This window comes from Ranitomeya imitator, chromosome 1 (genome assembly GCF_032444005.1).
Source record: "Ranitomeya imitator isolate aRanImi1 chromosome 1, aRanImi1.pri, whole genome shotgun sequence".
NCBI lineage: Eukaryota > Metazoa > Chordata > Amphibia > Anura > Dendrobatidae > Ranitomeya > Ranitomeya imitator.
In genome coordinates, this window is record NC_091282.1 from 791,213,403 (window position 1) to 791,231,790 (window position 18,388).

The following is an 18,388-nucleotide window of genomic DNA, read 5'->3' on the forward strand; positions in this document are numbered from 1 at the left end:
CCACCCCTTCTGAGGTCCCAGAGTTCTTGTCGGATTACCGGGATGTATTTGATGAGCCCAAGTCCAGTGCCCTACCTACGCATAGGGATTGCGATTGTGCTATCGATTTGATTCCTGGTAGTAAGTTTCCTAAGGGTCGACTGTTTAATTTGTCTGTGCCAGAGCACGCCGCTATGCGGAGTTACGTAAAGGAATCCTTGGAGAAGGGTCATATTCGCCCGTCGTCGTCGTCGCCATTGGGAGCAGGGTTCTTTTTTGTGGCCAAGAAGGATGGTTCGTTGAGACCTTGTATTGATTACCGCCTTCTAAATAAAATCACAGTCAAATTTCAGTACCCCTTGCCGCTGCTGTCTGATTTGTTTGCTCGGATTAAGGGGGCTAGTTGGTTCACCAAGACAGATCTTCGTGGTGCGTATAATCTTGTGCGGATTAAACAGGGCGATGAATGGAAAACAGCATTTAATACGCCCGAGGGCCATTTTGAGTACCTGGTTATGCCATTCGGGCTTTCCAATGCTCCATCAGTATTTCAGTCCTTTATGCATGACATCTTCCGAGAGTACCTGGATAAATTCCTGATTGTATACTTGGATGATATTTTGGTCTTCTCGGATGATTGGGAGTCTCACGTGAAGCAGGTTAGAATGGTGTTCCAGGTCCTGCGTGCGAATTCTTTGTTTGTGAAGGGGTCAAAGTGTCTCTTTGGTGTTCAGAAGGTTTCATTTTTGGGTTTCATTTTTTCCCCTTCTACTATTGAGATGGACCCTGTTAAAGTTCAGGCCATTTATGATTGAACTCAGCCGACATCTCTGAAGAGTCTGCAAAAGTTCCTGGGCTTTGCTAATTTTTATCGTCGCTTCATCAATAATTTTTCTAGTATTGCTAAACCGTTGACTGATTTAACCAAGAAGGGTGCTGATGTGGTCAATTGGTCTTCTGCTGCTGTAGAAGCTTTTCAGGAGTTGAAGCCTCGTTTTTCTTCTGCCCCTATGTTGTGCCAGCCAGATGTTTCGCTCCCGTTCCAGGTCGAGGTTGATGCTTCTGAGATTGGAGCAGGGGCTGTTTTGTTGCAAAGAAGTTCTGATGGCTCGGTGATGAAACCATGTGCCTTCTTTTCCAGGAAGTTTTCGCCTGCTGAGCGTAATTATGATGTTGGCAATCGAGAGTTGTTGGCCATGAAGTGGGCATTCGAGGAGTGGCGTCATTGGCTTGAAGGAGCTAAGCATCGCGTGGTGGTCTTGACTGATCACAAGAACTTGACTTATCTCGAGTCTGCCAAACGGTTGAATCATAGACAGGCTCGTTGGTCACTGTTTTTCTCCCGTTTTGACTTTGTGGTTTCGTACCTTCCGGGCTCTAAGAATGTGAAGGCGGATGCCCTGTCTAGGAGTTTTGTGTCCGACTCTCCGTGTTTGCCTGAGCCGGCGGGTATTCTCAAAGAGGGGGTAATTTTGTCTGCCATCTCCCCTGATTTGCGGCGGGTGCTGCAAAAATTTCAGGCTAATAGACCTGACCGTTGCCCAGCGGAGAGACTGTTTGTCCCTGATAAATGGACGAGTAGAGTTATCTCTGAGGTTCATTGTTCGGTGTTGGCTGGTCATCCTGGAATCTTTGGTACCAGAGATTTGGTGGCTAGATCCTTTTGGTGGCCGTCTCTGTCGCGGGATGTGCGTTCATTTGTGCAGTCCTGTGCGATTTGTGCTCGGGCTAAGCCCTGCTGTTCTCGTGCCAGTGGGTTGCTTTTGCCCTTGCCGGTCCCGAAGAGGCCCTGGACACATATCTCTATGGATTTTATTTCGGATCTCCCCGTCTCTCAAAAGATGTCGGTCATTTGGGTGGTTTGCGATCGCTTCTCTAAGATGGTCCATTTGGTACCCTTGTCTAAATTGCCTTCCTCCTCTGATTTGGTGCCATTGTTTTTCCAGCATGTGGTTCATTTACATGGCATTCCGGAGAACATCGTTTCTGACAGAGGTTCCCAGTTTGTTTCGAGGTTTTGGCGAGCCTTTTGTGCTAGGATAGGCATTGATTTGTCTTTTTCCTCGGCTTTCCATCCTCAGACAAATGGCCAAACTGAACGAACCAATCAGACCTTGGAAACATATCTGAGATGTTTTGTTTCTGCTGATCAGGATGATTGGGTGTCCTTTTTGCGTTTGGCTGAGTTCGCCCTTAATAATCGGGCCAGCTCGGCTACTTTGGTTTCGCCGTTTTTCTGCAATTCTGGTTTCCATCCTCGTTTCTCTTCAGGGCAGGTTGAGTCTTCGGACTGTCCTGGTGTGGATACTGTGGTGGATAGGTTGCAGCAGATTTGGACTCATGTAGTGGACAATTTGACATTGTCCCAGGAGAAGGCTCAACGTTTCGCTAATCGCAGGCGCTGTGTGGGTCCCCGACTTCGTGTTGGGGATTTGGTTTGGTTGTCGTCTCGTTATATTCCTATGAAAGTTTCCTCTCCTAAGTTTAAGCCTCGTTTCATTGGTCCGTATAGGATTTCTGAGGTTCTTAATCCTGTGTCTTTTCGTTTGACCCTTCCAGCTTCTTTTTCCATCCATAATGTATTCCATAGGTCATTGTTGCGGAGATACATGGCACCTGTGGTTCAATCCGTTGATCCTCCTGCCCCGGTTTTGGTTGAGGCGGATTTGGAGTATATAGTGGAGAAGATTTTGGATTCTCGTATTTCGAGACGGAAACTCCAGTACCTGGTTAATTGGAAGGGTTATGGTCAGGAAGATAATTCCTGGGTCTTTGCCTCATCCTGGTCGGCCTGGGGGCTCTGGTGAGGGTTCGGTGACCCCTCCTCAAGGGGGGGTACTGTTGTGAATTCTGTGGTCAAGCTCCCTCCTGTGGTCATGAGTGGTACTTCGGCTGGTTCTGTCTATGAGGTTACTCTGGTGGATGTGAGTGGGGCTGCGGCTTCTGAGTTTCCTTCCTCAGGTGACGAGGTTAAGTTGTTAGGTGCTGCTCTATTTAACTCCACCTAGTTCTTTGTTCCTTGCCTCCAGTCAATGTTCCAGTATTGAGACCTAGCGCTTCTACTCACTGCAAGATATAAAAGCACCTTCATTCTGCACTTGACCATCCCTGAGGAAGAAGTCTGCTGACTTCGAAACGCGTTGGAGAGACTTTTTGGTCCTAGGTGCATTCCGTTAGCCGATCACGGGGAGCACCACGTGCATGTGACGTCACGCGAGGTCTTGCAGCGTTACTGCACCTCGCCGGCGATTTGCTTACTGAAGCGCGGCTTCATCGCTGAATATCCGGAACACAACGCATGTGAGGTAACGGGTGACTGTCATCGACCGGGACAGTTTAACACCCACTTCCTCGCATATTTTTGAAATAGTAGTATTTTGTATTTATCTGGGAAGACCATTAGAATTAATAGGAAAACCTGGCAACCGCAGACATGTGGGAAACAGACGCCAAATGCTAATGAGGTAATTAAGCATAGTGTGAACGTTTTTCCAAACAGTAAGCTTTTCCTTGTATATCAGACTTATCGGCACCTCCAGCGCGATCACATACATATATAATGTTCCAGTATTGGTCTTGCTCTCTCTCCTGGATCGTCCTTGTGGCCTGTCTTCACTGCATAAGCTAAGTTCTGCTTGTGTTTCTTGGTTTGCTATTTTTTCTGTCCAGCTTGCTATTTTGGTTTGTCGTGCTTGCTGGAAGCTCTGGGACGCAGAGGAAGCACCTCCGTACCGTTAGTCGGTGCGGAGGGTCTTTTTGCGCCCTCTGCGTGATTGTTTGTAGGTTTTTGTGCTGACCGCAAAGCTATCTTTACTATCCTCGGTCTATTCAGTAAGTCATGCCTCACTTTGCTAAAATCTATTTCATCTCTGTGTTTGTATTTTCATCTTTACTCACAGTCATTATATGTGGGGGGCTGCCTTTTCCTTTGGGGAATTTCTCTGAGGCAAGGTAGGCTTATTTTTCTATCTTCAGGGCTAGCTAGTTTCTCAGGCTGTGCCCGAGGCGCCTAGGTCTGGTCAGGAGCGCTCCACGGCTACCTCTAGTGTGGTGTGATAGGATTAGGGATTGCGGTCAGCAGAGTTCCCACGTCTCAGAGCTCGTCCTATGTTATTAGTAACTATCAGGTCACTTTGTGTGCTCTTAACCACCAGGTCCATTGTGTTTCTGAACCACCAGTTCATAACACAACACCATTTTTTTCTTAGGGACCACATCACATTTGAAGTCACTTTGAGGAGTCTATATGATAGAAAATAACCAAGTGTGACACCATTCTAAAAACTGCACCCCTCAAGGTGCTCAAAACCACATTCAAGAAGTTTATTAACCCTTCAGGTGTTTCACAGGAATGTTTGGAATGTTTAAAAAAAATGAACATTTAACTTTTTTTCACAAAAAATTTACTTCAGCTCCAATTTGTTTTATTTTACCAAGGGTAACAGGAGAAATTGGACCCCAAAAGTTGTTGCACAATTTGTCCTGAGTACGCTGATACCCCATGTTTGAGGGTAAACCACTGTTTGGGCGCATGACAGAGCTCGGAAGGGAAGGAGCACCATTTGACTTTTTCAATGCAAAATTGACTGGAATTGAGATGGGACGCCATGTTACGTTTGGAGAGCCCCTGATGTGCCTAAAGATTGAAACCACCCACAAGTGACACAATTATGTAAACTAGACCCCCTAATGAACTTATCTAGATGTGTGCTGAGCACTTTGACCCACCAAGTGCTTCACAGAAGTTTATAATGCAGAACAGTAAAAAACAAAAATCATATTTTTTCACAAAAATGATTTTTTCGCCCCCAATTTTTTATTTTCCCAAGGGTAAGAGAAAAAATTGGACCGCAAATGTTGTTGTACAATTTGTCCGGAGTACGCTGATACCCCATATGTGGGGGTAAACCACTGTTTGGGCCCATGGCAGAGCTCAGAAGGGAAGGAGCGCCGTTTGACTTCTCAATGCAAAATTGACTGGAATTGAGATGGGACACCATGTTGCGTTTGGAGAGCCCCTGATGTGCCTAAACAGTGGAAACCCCCAATTCTAACTGAAACCCTAACCCAAACACACCCCCCTAACCCTAATCCCAAACACACCCTTAACCCCAACCACAACCCTAACCCCAACACACCCCTAACCCTAATCCCAACCCTAACCACACCCCTAACCCTAATCCCAAACATAACCCTAACCACACCCCTAACCCTGACACACCCCTATCCCTACTCCCAACCATAAATGTAATCCAAACCCTAGCCCTAACCCTAACCCTTGCCTCAACCCTAGCCCTAACCCTAGCCCTAACCCTAACCCTAAACCTAGTCCTAACCCTAGTCCTAGCCCTATCCTTAACCCTAACCCTAACCCTAGCCCTAACCCTAACCCTAGCCTTAACCCTCACCCTAGCCCTAAACCTAACCCTAGTCCTAACCCTAATGGAAAAATGGAAATAAATACATTTTTTTAATTTTTTAATTTTTCACTAACTAAGGGGGTTTGATTTACTATTTATAGCAGGTTTTTTAGCGGATTTTTATGATTGGCAGCCATCACACACTAAAAGACGCTTTTTATTGCAAAAAATATTTTTTGTGTTACCACATTTTGAGAGCTATAATTTTTCCATATTTTGGTCCACAGAGTCATGTGAAGTCTTGTTTTTTGCGGGACGAGTTGACTTTTTTTTGGTAACATTTTTAGGCATGTGACATTTTTTGATCGCTTTTTATTCCGATTTTTGTGAGGCAGAATGACCAAAAACCAGCTATTCATGAATTTTTTTTGGGGGGGCGTTTATACCGTTCCGCGTTTGGTAAAATGGATAAAGCAGTTTTATTCTTCGGGTCAGTACGATTACAGCGATACTTCACTTATATCATTTTTCTATGTTTTGGCGCTTTTATACGATAAAAACTATTTTATAGAAAAAATAATTATCTTTGCATCGCTTTATTCTGAGGACTATAACTTTTTTACTTTTTTGCTGATGATGCTGTATGGTGGCTCGTTTTTTGTGGGACAAGATGTCGTTTTCAGCGGTACCATGGTTATTTATATCCGTCTTTATAATCGCGTGTTATTTCACTTTTTGTTCGGCGGTATGATAATAAAGCGTTGTTTTTTGCCTCGTTTTTTTTTCTTACGGTGTTTACTGAAGGGGTTAACTAGTGGGACAGTTTTATAGGTTGGGTCGTTACGGACGCGGCGATACTAAATATGTGTACTTTAATTGTTTTTTTTTATTTAGATAAATGTATTTATGAGAACAATGCATATATTTTTTTTAAGGAATTTTTTTTTACACTATAAAATTGCCCCGGAGTGTGCTGGGAGTTAATGTGTCGGGGGCATTCCGCTCCTGGCACATAGTGCCGGATGTCAGCTGCGATAGCCAGCCAGAATCCCCCCTATGACGTACTATCCCGTCGGTGGGCATACGGGCCCACCCCACCTCGACGGGATGGTACATCTTATGTCAGAAAGGGGTTAAAATGAAGTGACGATGTGTGCTCTACCACAATGACGGTTGGCAGGTTCTCATGTTTTCATCTGCGTGTTACCTGCAGCTGCCGGGATGTATTTTTTTCCTTACATCAGGAACTCGAGTGTTGAGCAGAATCGTTAGATGTAGGTCATCAGCAAATTTATTTATAAAAATCCAGAGACCACTTAACGCACTCACTGACCGTAAATTTCCCAGGTGCTCACTCTGTATGTAGAGCAATATACGTGTTACTCATTCATAGAAGATTGTCCATACACCACAGCATTAACCATGGCTTCAAGGTCTAGAGTTTATAGCTGTACACACCGGATGGTAATATCCCTACAAATGAAATTCTGATTTATTGATGTTAGAGTTAGCTATACACACTACATGAAAAATAAATGCCGCCCTCCCCCATCGCTCCTCCTGGGAGCAGAACTGCGTGTAATAGTCACTCTCTTATTAGAACACAGCTTTATGGTAATGGCTATGTACAATTATTATCGGCTCCATCTGCTGATACTGACCCCAAATATTATTACCTGGCGTATTACCATTATATATTAGCACTAAATAAGAGGCTGGAGCCCCCTCATCCATCTATCATCTGTGTTATAGCTATCTTATACTTTTATCTATGTTCTATCCCACATGTAACAAAGTATTCATCTATTTCACATCTACCTTTAATTCTATATTTATATTTTATCTATACACTGTATCTTATCTCTCTTGTGACTATCATATATACCTAAATATCTCTCTCTATCTTATATTTATCTAGTATTCAACTATGTATCTACCTTATTATAATAATAACTAGCTATTGAACCCGTTCTACGCCCGGGTGGCGAGCATTTATATTGGTATATGGTCTCCATCCTGGTATGAGCTGCTCCATCCTGCGTCCCCATCCTGTCATGTGCTGCACCCATCCTGGGTCCCCATCCTGTCATGTGCTGCTCCATCCTGCGTCCCCATCCTGTCATGTGCTGCACCCATCCTGCGTCCCCATCCTGGTATGTGCTGCACCCATCCTGCGTCCCCAACCTGCGTCCCCATCCTGTCATGTGCTGCACCCATCCTGGGTCCCCATCCTGTCATGTGCTGCTCCATCCTGCGTCCCCATCCTGTCATGTGCTGCACCCATCCTGCGTCCCCATCCTGTCATGTGCTGCACCCATCCTGCGTCCCCATCCTGTCATGTGCTGCACCCATCCTGCGTCCCCATCCTGTCATGTGCTGCACCCATCCTGCGCCCCCATCCTGTCATGTGCTGCACCCATCCTGCGTCCCCATCCTGTCATGTGCTGCACCCATCCTGCGTCCCCATCCTGTCATGTGCTGCACCCATCCTGCGTCCCCATCCTGTCATGTGCTGCACCCATCCGGGGGCCTGAGCAGGCGGGGACACCGGCGCGCTGTGGGGGTCAGGTGCCGGTATCGCCGCCAGCTCAGGCCCCCCAGCACTTACTATACTCACCTGTCTGTCCCGTTCCAGCGCTGCGCGCCGCCATCTTCCCGGTTCTCTGGCTGTGACTGTTCAGTCAGAGGGCTGCGCCGGCGCGCATTAAGCGCGTCATCTCGCCCTCTGAACTGAAGGTCACAGGCCGAAGACCGGGAAGATGGCGGCGCTCAGCGGTGGAACGCAGGACAGGTGAATATGGCCGATACTCACCCTCCTGGCGGTCCCTGCTTCTCTGTTGGAGATCGCGATGTGCGTTCAGTGTGAACGCATACCGCGATCTCCCGGGAGCGTCACTCTGCGAGGCCCAGACTGCGCCGGCGCTTGCGTCTATAAAGGCTTCGGACAGAGTGACGCTCCCAGCGTTATATTATAGATTTTATTTATATAGCGCTAACATATTTCGCAGCGCTTTGCAAATTATAGGGGGGATTTGTACAGACAATAGACATTACAGCATAACAATAATCACAGTTCAAAACAAATATCATCTAGCTATCCATCTATGTATGACTCTCTGTTATCTGTGTCATATCTGTATATGTATCTCAAACACATTAGTTATCTATTACCTATCTATCTGTCTATCTATCTATTATCTATATATCTATTATCTATCTATCTGTCTATCTATCTATTATCTATCTATCAATCATCTATCTATTATTTATCTATCTTTGTATCAATCTATCTATCATCTATCTATTATCTATCACTATCATCTACTTTATCTATCTATCATCTCTCTATTATCGATCTATTATCTATTATCTATTATCTGTCCATCTTTTATCTCTCTTATTTATCTATCTATTATCTATCTATTATTTATAATATTTCTATCAACCATTTAGGCCCACATGGCGTGGCAAAGTTTTGGCTTCACCTTTCTAAAGCATTGACCAACAAGTGCATACATGTATATATACAGTTGTGCTCAAAAGTTTTCATACCCCGGCAGAATTTTTGCTTTCTTGGCCTTTTTTCAGAGAATGTGAATAATAACACCAAAACTTCTTCTCCACTCATGGTTAGTGGTTTGGTGAAGCCATTTATTGTCAAACTACTGTGTTTTCTCTTTTAAAATCATAATGACAACCAAAAACATCCAAATGACCCTGATCAAAAGTTCTCATACCCTGGTGATTTTGGCCTGATAACATGCACAGAAGTTGACACAAATTGTAAGATAATAGATACAGTATCTATTATCTATCTTTCTCTTTATTATCAATCTATCTATCTATTATCTATATATCTATTATCTATCTATCTATTATCTATCTATCTATCTATCCCATATCTATCTATCTATCTATCTATCTATCTATTATCTATCTATCTATTATCTATCTATCTATTATCTATCTATCTATCTATCTATCCCATATCTATCTATCTATCTATCTATCTATCTATTATCTATCTATCTATCTATTATCTATCTATCTATTATCTATATATCTATTATCTATCTATCTATCTATCTATCCCATATCTATCTATCTATCTATTATCTATCTATCTATTATCTATCTATCTATCTATCTATCTATTATCTATCTATCTATTTATCTATCATCTATCTATCTATCGCTACTATCTATCTATCTATCTATCTATCTATCTATTATCTATTTATCTATCATCTATCTATCTATCGCTACTATCTATCTATCTATCTTCTATCTATTATCTATCTATCTATCTATCTATCTATTTATCTATCTATCATCTATCTATCTATTATCTATCTATCTATTATCTATCTATCTATCTATCTATCTATCTATCTATCTATTATCTATCTATCTAACACTGGATAATGGAGTACACAGGAGTCTGTTAACCCCTTTCTGACCTCGGACGGGATAGTACGTCCGAGGTCAGATCCCCTGCTTTGATGCAGGGCTCCGCGGTGAGTTTTGAACAGCTGACATGTGCCCATAATAGGCGCGGGCAGAATCGCGATCTGCCCGCACCTATTAACTAGTTAAATGCCGCTGTCAAACGCAGACAGCGGCATTTAACTACCGCTTCCGGCCCGGGCGGCCGGAAATGACATCATCGCCGACCCCCGTCACATGATCGGGGGTCGGCGATGCGTCAGGATGGTAACCATAGAGGTCCTAGAGACCTCTATGGTTACTGATCACCGGTGGCTGTGAGCGCCACCCTGTGGTCGGCGCTCACAGCACACCTCCATTTCTCCATTTCCATTTTAGCAGAGGCGATCGAGTTGTGCCTGCTTCTAGCCTCCCATGGAGGCTATTGAAGCATGGCAAAAGTAAAAAAAAAAAAGTAAAAAAAAAAGTGAAAAAAATAAAAAAATATAAAAGTTTAAATCACCCCCTTTCGCCCCACTCAAAATAAATCAATAAAAAAAAAATCAAATCTACACATATTTGGTATCGCCGTGCTCAGAATCGCCCGATCTATCAATTAAAAAAAGCTTACGCAAAAAGTAAGCCCTCAATCGACCCCAGATCACGAAAAATGGAGACGCTACGAGTATCGGAAAATGGCGAAATTTTTTTTTTTTTTTTTTTTAGCAAAGTTTGGAATTTTTTTTCACTACTTAGATAAAAAATAACCTAGTCATGTTAGGTGTCTATGAACTCGTACTGACCTGGAGAATCATAATGGCAGGTCAGTTTTAGCATTTAGTGAACCTAGCAAAAAAGCCAAACAAAAAACAAGTGTGGGATTGCACTTTTTTTGCAATTTCACCGCACTTGGAATTTTTTTCCCGTTTTCTAGTACACGACATGCTAAAACCAATGATGTCGTTCAAAAGTACAACTCGTCCCGCAAAAAATAAGCCCTCACATGGCCAAATTGACGGAAAAATAAAAAAGTTATAGCTCTGGGAAGGAGGGGAGCGAAAAACGAACACGGAAAAACGAAAAATCCCAAGGTCATGAAGGGGTTAAAGAAGAAGTTACAGGTCTGTGAGAGGCAGAAATCTTTCATGTTTTTAGGTGACCAAATACTTATTTTCCACCATAATTTGCCAAATAAATCTTACCAAAACAGACCAGGTGATTTTCTGGATTTGTTTTCTCATTTTCACGCTCATAGTTGTGGTCTACCTGTGATGTCAATTACAGGCCTCTCTCATCTTTTTAAGTGGGAGAACTTGCACAATTGGTGGCTAAATACTTTTTTCCCAACTGTATCTATTACCTATCTTTTTCTCTATCTATCATCTATCTATTTTCTATCTATTATCTCTATGCACTATCTATCTATCTACCTATCTATCTATCATCTATTATCTATCATCTATCTCTATGTATTATCTATATATCTATTATCTAACTATTGTAGGCGTTTTACTCACTTGGGTGCAATGGGAGGTAAACAGGAGGCTTGTTACTTTAAAAGTTCATGTGGGTTTATTCCTTCTTAAACCCCAGAAGCATAAACAGAACATAAACAGCCTTTAGATCAGGCAAAGAAAATACAAATGTCCATAGCAGGACTCTGTTCCGCCAGGCCTGTGGGCACACCGGCTGGAGTAATGTCCAGTACTCAAGCTCAGGCATGAGCCAAACACACATAAGGCCTTTTCCATTCCAATACACAGACCATGTGGCAAACAACAGCCTCCATTATATAGGTTGTAACCACACCCAGAGGTGAAGTATGTGGGTAGCCAGACCTGCCCATCTCTCATAGCTACCCGCAACCCAGTCCCAGGGACACCAAACGAACCTCCTTGTGCTTACGTGCACTAGAGGAAATACTCCGGGTTACATCACAGAGACAAGCCATCTCTGTGACACATGCTTCCTATCCACTACCGGGCCATTAGCCTCCTTACACTATCTATCATCTATCTATCTATTATCGATTATGAATCTATCTATTATTTAACTATCTATCTATCTACAAGTGCTTCTCACAAAATTAGAATATCACCAACAAGTTAATTTATTTCATGTCTTCAATACAAAAAGTGAAACTCATATATTATATAGAGTCATTACAAGCAGAGTGATTTATTTCTGTTAATTTTCATGATTATGGCTTACAGCCAATGAAAACCCCAAAGTCTTTATCTCAGTAAATGAGAATACTTTATAACACCAGCTTGGAAAATGATTTTAAAATTTGAAATGTTGGCCTACTGAAATGTATGTTCAGAAAATTCTCTCAATACTTGGTTGGGCTCCTTTTGCATCAATTACTGCATCAATGCAGCGTGACATGGAGGCGATCAGTCTGTGGCACTGCTGAGGTGTTATGGAAGCCCAGGTTGCTTTGATAGTAGCCTTCAGCTCGTCTGCATTGTTGGATCTGGTGTCTCATCTTCCTCTTGACAATACCCTATAGATTCTCTGTGGGTTAAGGTCAGGCGAGTTTGCTGCCAATCAAGCACAGTGATACTGTTGTTTGTAAACCAGGTATTGGTATTTTTGGCAGTGTGGACTGGTGCCAAGTCCTGCTGGAGAATGATATTTCCATCTCCAAAGAGCTTGTCGGCAGAGGGAAGGATGAAGTGCTCTAAAATTTCATGGAAGACAGCTTCGCTGACTGGTTTTGATAAAACACAGTGGACCTACACCAGCAGATGACATGGCTCCCAAACCATCACTGATTGTGGAAACTTCACACTAGACCTCAAGCAGCTTAGATGGTCTGTCTCTCCACTCTTCCTACAGACTCTGGGACCTTGATTTCCAAATGAAATGCAAAATTTACTTTCATCTGAAAACAACATCTTGAACCACTGAGCAACAGTCCAGTTCTTCTTCTCCTTGGCCCAGGTAAGACGTTTCTGGGTTTGCCTATTGGTCATGAATGGGTTGACACAAGGAATGAGACACTTGCAGCCCTTGTCCTGGAATCCAGGACCTGGATACATCTGTGTGTGGTGGCTCTTGAAGCAATGACTCCAGCAGCAGTCCACTCCTTGTGAATCTCCCCCAAATTTTTGAATGGCCTTTTCTTAACAATCTTTTCAAGGCTGCAGTTATCCCGATGGCTTGTGTACTTTTTCCCATTACATTTTTTCCTTCCACTCAGCCTTCCATTAATATGCTTGGATACAGCACTGTGTGAACAGCCAGCTTCTTTAGCAATGACCTTTTGTGGCTTACCCCCCTTGTGGAGTGTGTCAATGACTGCCTTCTGGACATCTGTCAAGTCAGCAGTCTTAAGGGACTAAGGTACCTTTTTAACCACTTAGGAAGCCTTTGCAGGTGTTTTTGTTAATTATTCTAATTTACTGAGATAATGACTTTTGGGTTTTCATTGACTGTAAGTCTTAATCAACATTACCGGAAATGAACACGTGAAATAGATCACTCTGTGTGTAATGACTCTATAACATATGAGGGTCACTTTTTGTATTGAAGAAATAAAATAAATTAACTCTTTGATGATATTCTAATTTTGTGAGAATCACCTGTATCTATCTATTATCTATCATCTATCTATTATGTATCTATCTATCTATCACTTGTTGGCAGATGGTACAGTGACCAGGCAAAATTTTTGAAATCTGACCTGTGTCACTTTATGTGGCAATAACTCTAGAATGCTTCAACATATCCCATTGATTTTGAAAAATTTTTTTGGCACATTACATTTTATGATAATGGTAAATTTAGGTTGATATGTCTTGCATTTTTTTTTATAAAAACATCAGAAATTTTTACAAAAATTTCAAGAAATTAGGAATTTTCGCACTTTGAGTGATTATATCTTTAAGGCCGGAGTCAGACTAAATGAATGAAAAATGGGTCCGAGTCTCCCTGCCGACAGTCGCACGAGTGTTCTCCGTATGGTCTCCGTGTGTGATGCGTTTGCAATGCGATGATGCGATTTTCTGCCACCCATGTATCCATATGACATTATATGGCTTTACATTTCTCACTGACTTTCCCCATTGAATTAAGTTGCTCAATGGGCTGTAATGAGGAAAATGTGTTTGTATTTCTCGTAAGCTACACGGATGGTCCGTGTGGTGTCCAAGTTTTTCTCGCACCCATAGGCTTGCATTAGTGAGACTCGGGCGATATACGCGTACAGTCGCAGCATGCTACGATTTCACTCGCACGCTGAATACGCCCGAGAAAAAATATGGTGATGGGAGCTGCCCCATAGATTAACACTGGTTTCTCACATAGCACTCGCCCGTACTCTACAGTAGTGTGACGCCGGCCTAACACAGATATCCATACACAGTACCATACTTTGCATCAGCTCCATTTATAAAATGTTGCTTGATTTTAATAACATTTTAAAAGGTTTAATAATGTAGCAGTAATTTTTCATTTTTTTCAAGGAAATTTACAAAACTTATTTTTTGGGGATCTGATAAGTTTTGAAGTGACTCTGGGGGTCTTATATACTGGAAACCCCCAAAATGATACCATTTAAAAAAAAAAACAGCGCAGCGCAAATTGCTTTTTGTTAGTTTATTAACTCTTTGGGTGCTTTTCAGGATTTAATGGAAAATTACATGGCAGAAATGAAAAAATTTATTTTTAACACATACATGTTTCTAACGTCTAAACAGGCCGCTGTAGTTGAAAGACTCTAAGGCCGCTATTTGGACATTAATTGCCTTGGCAAACATCAGGGCCACGCAATCATGATCTCAGGGTGCTGATGTGGATAAATAGGGAGCCCCCACACTCTGTTAACCATTTATATGATGCAGTCACTATTGACAGCAGCATCTAAGGGGTTAAACAGATATGGACGGCGCCAACTCTGATCGTGGCTGATGCAACAAGTTGTCAGCTGTAGTGTACAGCCGACAGCTGCTGGATTGTCACCTGTATTGGGGATGCTCTTATATCTCAGGTCAGTTTTAAGTGGCATTGGTGGGCATTTCTGTGTGAATGACCTGAAGGGTCTTTTCTTTTCAGCCCTGACATAATGAACCTCTCTTTTCCTGAAGGACTCAGCGTCTTAATACATTACAGGGTCAGTCCACTGATATCCATTAGAATGAGTGTTATACCTCTCTTTGCCTGTGGTGGCGCTGTGGAGAAATGGAACACTTGTCAGCAGATTCTTTTGCAGGATGATCGATGGGGATCTGAGTGGTCGGACATCTCCCTCTTTAGCTTCCATCACCTGGATGTGACTGCTATTTCCGCGCATTCAATGGCTCCGTCACTTGTAAGAAAATAGATTTCCTGGATTTTTGTTAAATAAAGGGAAATTCTGTAAATCCAATGATACTCAATCTGCGGTTTAAGTCACATGTTATTTTAGGAGATTCAGCTAGAAACGAGGTGTTAGCGCAAAGGTGTTAAGTGGATTTATGTAGCCGGCGAGTTATGTAACAGTCACACCTTTCACAATCGATTCGTCAGAAAGGGATTTTGTAAAAAGTGAGGATTTCTTTTCATTACACAGAGTGATCCACAAGCTGCCGCTTCTTCTGTGCATGATGAGAGTTGAAGTTTCACATAACAACAGATGCCACAGATTCCTCTTGTAATGTGAAAAAAAAGCATACAAAATCTGTATATACCTGTGCTTGTATTCTATGTGTTTTCCCTATAAATGCAGCACGCGCTCAGTGTCGTCTTTCTGGAGGTTTTCCCATAGACCTCGGCATAGGACACTAAGTAAGCGCATGTTGCAAATGTTAAAAAAAAGTCAGTGTGAACATATCCTAAGGCTGGAATCAAACACTCCGCAACGTGGAATTTGCAACACCAAGAAGGAAAAGTTGTGAAATTCAAGAAATCACGGGATGGAGACATCACTGCTCTGCAAATGATGGAGAAATGGAAACAGTATGGAAACATCTTGATTTCTTCAGTCTGGAATATGAGCGCCATGCACAGATATCACGGCACATCCAGTCTCGGCTCCTATCAATGAGGTTATTAGTGGGCGTCTGAGGAAGGTTCTGCCACCATGAATGCAGTGATACGACCATTTCTCCAAAACGTCCACTTTTCCAACACAACCCAAGGCTTCAAGTTCCTCGCACTACTGTGAACCGCCTGTGAGGTCTAAATTTGCTCCTGTGGCTGCAGCGTCTCCAGACTTGTCTCCAAAGAGCACATCGGGGAAGTTATAGATCAGCGATTACATAGGAACTGCTGGCAGAGGATGTTGATGATTTGCCCAAGTGCATTGAGTGGCAGAACCTTCCTCAGATGACCATTAATAACCTCAGTGACAGCAGCCGAGTCTGCAGGTGCCGACATTTCTGCACGGGGATCAGACTCCATTAGCTAAGAAGTTGTGAAAATGTTTCCATTCTTTCCTCATGTGCAGATCAATAACGTCTTCATCCTGCGAGCTCTAAAATTCCATGACTTTTCTTTCTTTCTTTTAAAAAAAAAGAAAAAATAAAGGTTGCACGAGCAATTGAAATTATTTGGGGAAAATCTATGGGTGGAAATTTCCAACGCAATGGTGAAAAAATGTCGTGAAGACTGAAAATGCCCCATAACATCACAAACATGAAAACAGCAAAAATGTTCTAGAGCAAATGAGTCCTTGGATAGAAGATATACATATTGTAATTTATGTCTTGTCTCGGTTAATATTTGTGACATGTCTTTGTTTTCTTCCAGAATGATTCCTCCGACGAGCAAGACCTTCCGCGTGAACAACTTAGCTTCGGGAACAGTCTACGACCTTTGCGTCTTAGCAATTTATGATGACGGCATTACGTCCCTCACGGCCACGAGGGTGGTTGGTTGCATCCAGTTCACGACCGAGCAAGATTACGTCCGTTGTCATTTTATGCAGTCGCAGTTCTTGGGAGGCACCATGATCATTATTATAGGTGGAATCATCGTGGCCTCCGTCCTTGTTTTTATAATTATCTTGATGATTAGGTATAAAGTTTGCAACGGGAATGGGCAGCACAAATCCACGAAAGTCAGCAATGTGTATTCTCAAACCAACGGATCGCAAAATCAAAGTTGTAGTGCGTCCATGCCCCCATCAGCTTCCAAGCAAGGGGTTGGACACGATGAGAGTCCGCAATGCTGCAAGTCAACAGACAGCGGGGCACCATCTTCTGACACCTGCTCAAGCCAAGGTGTGGCCGCTACTACCTCTGCCTCGCCTCATACGTGGACTTCAAATGCTTCGGCTTCACTGAAGCAAAAAAGAAAAACTCAATTACAACAAACGGACTCACAAACTGAAACCGTTTTAAATATGGAGTCCCAAAACACAAATAGAAATAATTCAACTGCCCTCCGGTTATCTAGTCGTCCCACCGGGTCACCAACCTATAAAAGAGCACAATCAAGGCCAAGTAAGTTCCTTACATTACCCGCGGAGACTTATAGAGCCAAGCGGAGGTACTCTTTAAATGGTGAAATTATGGAGTACCATTGTTATGTAAACTCTCGGAACACAGGCGGACTTTGGTCGAAGAGGAGCATGTCCATGAACGGTATCTTGGTTAAGTCAGATAATTCAGACATGGACAGCGGGAAAGCGACTTTTTCAAGTTCAGAGTGGATATTGGAAAGCACTGTGTGATTAGTTCCTTTAAAAAAATTAAAAAGCAAAAATTCGAAAAGAAAAATCGATTTCGAAAAAATTTCGAGCACAATAGAAAATTTAATTCAATATTTTGTTTCTTTTTCAAAAAAGGGGAGTTCTAATTTGTGTCCACTTTTTTGGCTACTACAGGATTGTGTCAAGGCCACCTGCGAATTCTGTTACTTTTTTTTTGTTTTTGTTTTTTTCCTGGTGATTACAAGATACAAAATAGCGAGTTGTGAAAAATACAAATCAGCACCGGTGCCTTCCCTTCCTATAGGACTGGCTTCCTGGTTCTGCCATAGCAGAAAAAAAAGATTTAAAAAATTAAGACTGAATTCACAATAAAAGCCTTTCGTATGGGAAAATTCCTTCAAGCTTTCAACATATTAAAATATATTAAAAAAAAGACCAATTATGGAAGAATTAGTTAAAAAAAATATTTTTTAAAAGACCAGACTGCATTTATTTTTGAGTGACGATGGTGTTGCCTTTATTTTTAGGCAAATGCTGTACAGAACAACAACTTCTGTGTTGTTATGTTGTGTAAAATAAAATATTCAATATCTATATGGAGACATTGTGGAAATAATTCCTATCACCTTAAATGTTACCATTATTTCAAGGCATTGAAATGTATCAAATCCAACAATATTCAGTATTTCACTTTAAATTATTCCAACATTTTTCCGGGTCATTTTGGCTACAAAGATTGGATTCAGCCTTTAATAAATATATATATATATATATATATATATATATATATATATTATTATTATATTTTTTTTTTTTTTTGCTGCATTACAAATAATTTTTATAATTTTATTTTTTTATATTTTTACTACTAGGGGATATCTAAGATACATAAATAAAAAGGTTGGCTTCCAAAAACATCCCCGCATTCAGTGCTTTTGGGTATTGCAGCTCCTTTAAGTGAAGTTGTGGCTTTGTCTGGGGCGTTTTT

General features: G+C 42.0%; 1 protein-coding gene across 1 annotated transcript in view; it reads left to right on the top strand.

Moving 5' to 3' along the window:
• The window catches only part of LRFN5 (leucine rich repeat and fibronectin type III domain containing 5), a 398,470-nt gene extending 380,476 nt beyond the window's left edge, over nucleotides 1-17,994 (top strand). Inside the window, exon 4 of the mRNA XM_069737629.1 lies at nucleotides 16,497-17,994. Within this exon, the coding sequence (XP_069593730.1) occupies nucleotides 16,497-17,421 (925 nt within the window). The 3' untranslated portion in view covers nucleotides 17,422-17,994. The remainder of the gene's footprint in view (nucleotides 1-16,496) is intronic.
• The last annotated feature ends 394 nt before the right edge of the window (nucleotides 17,995-18,388 follow it).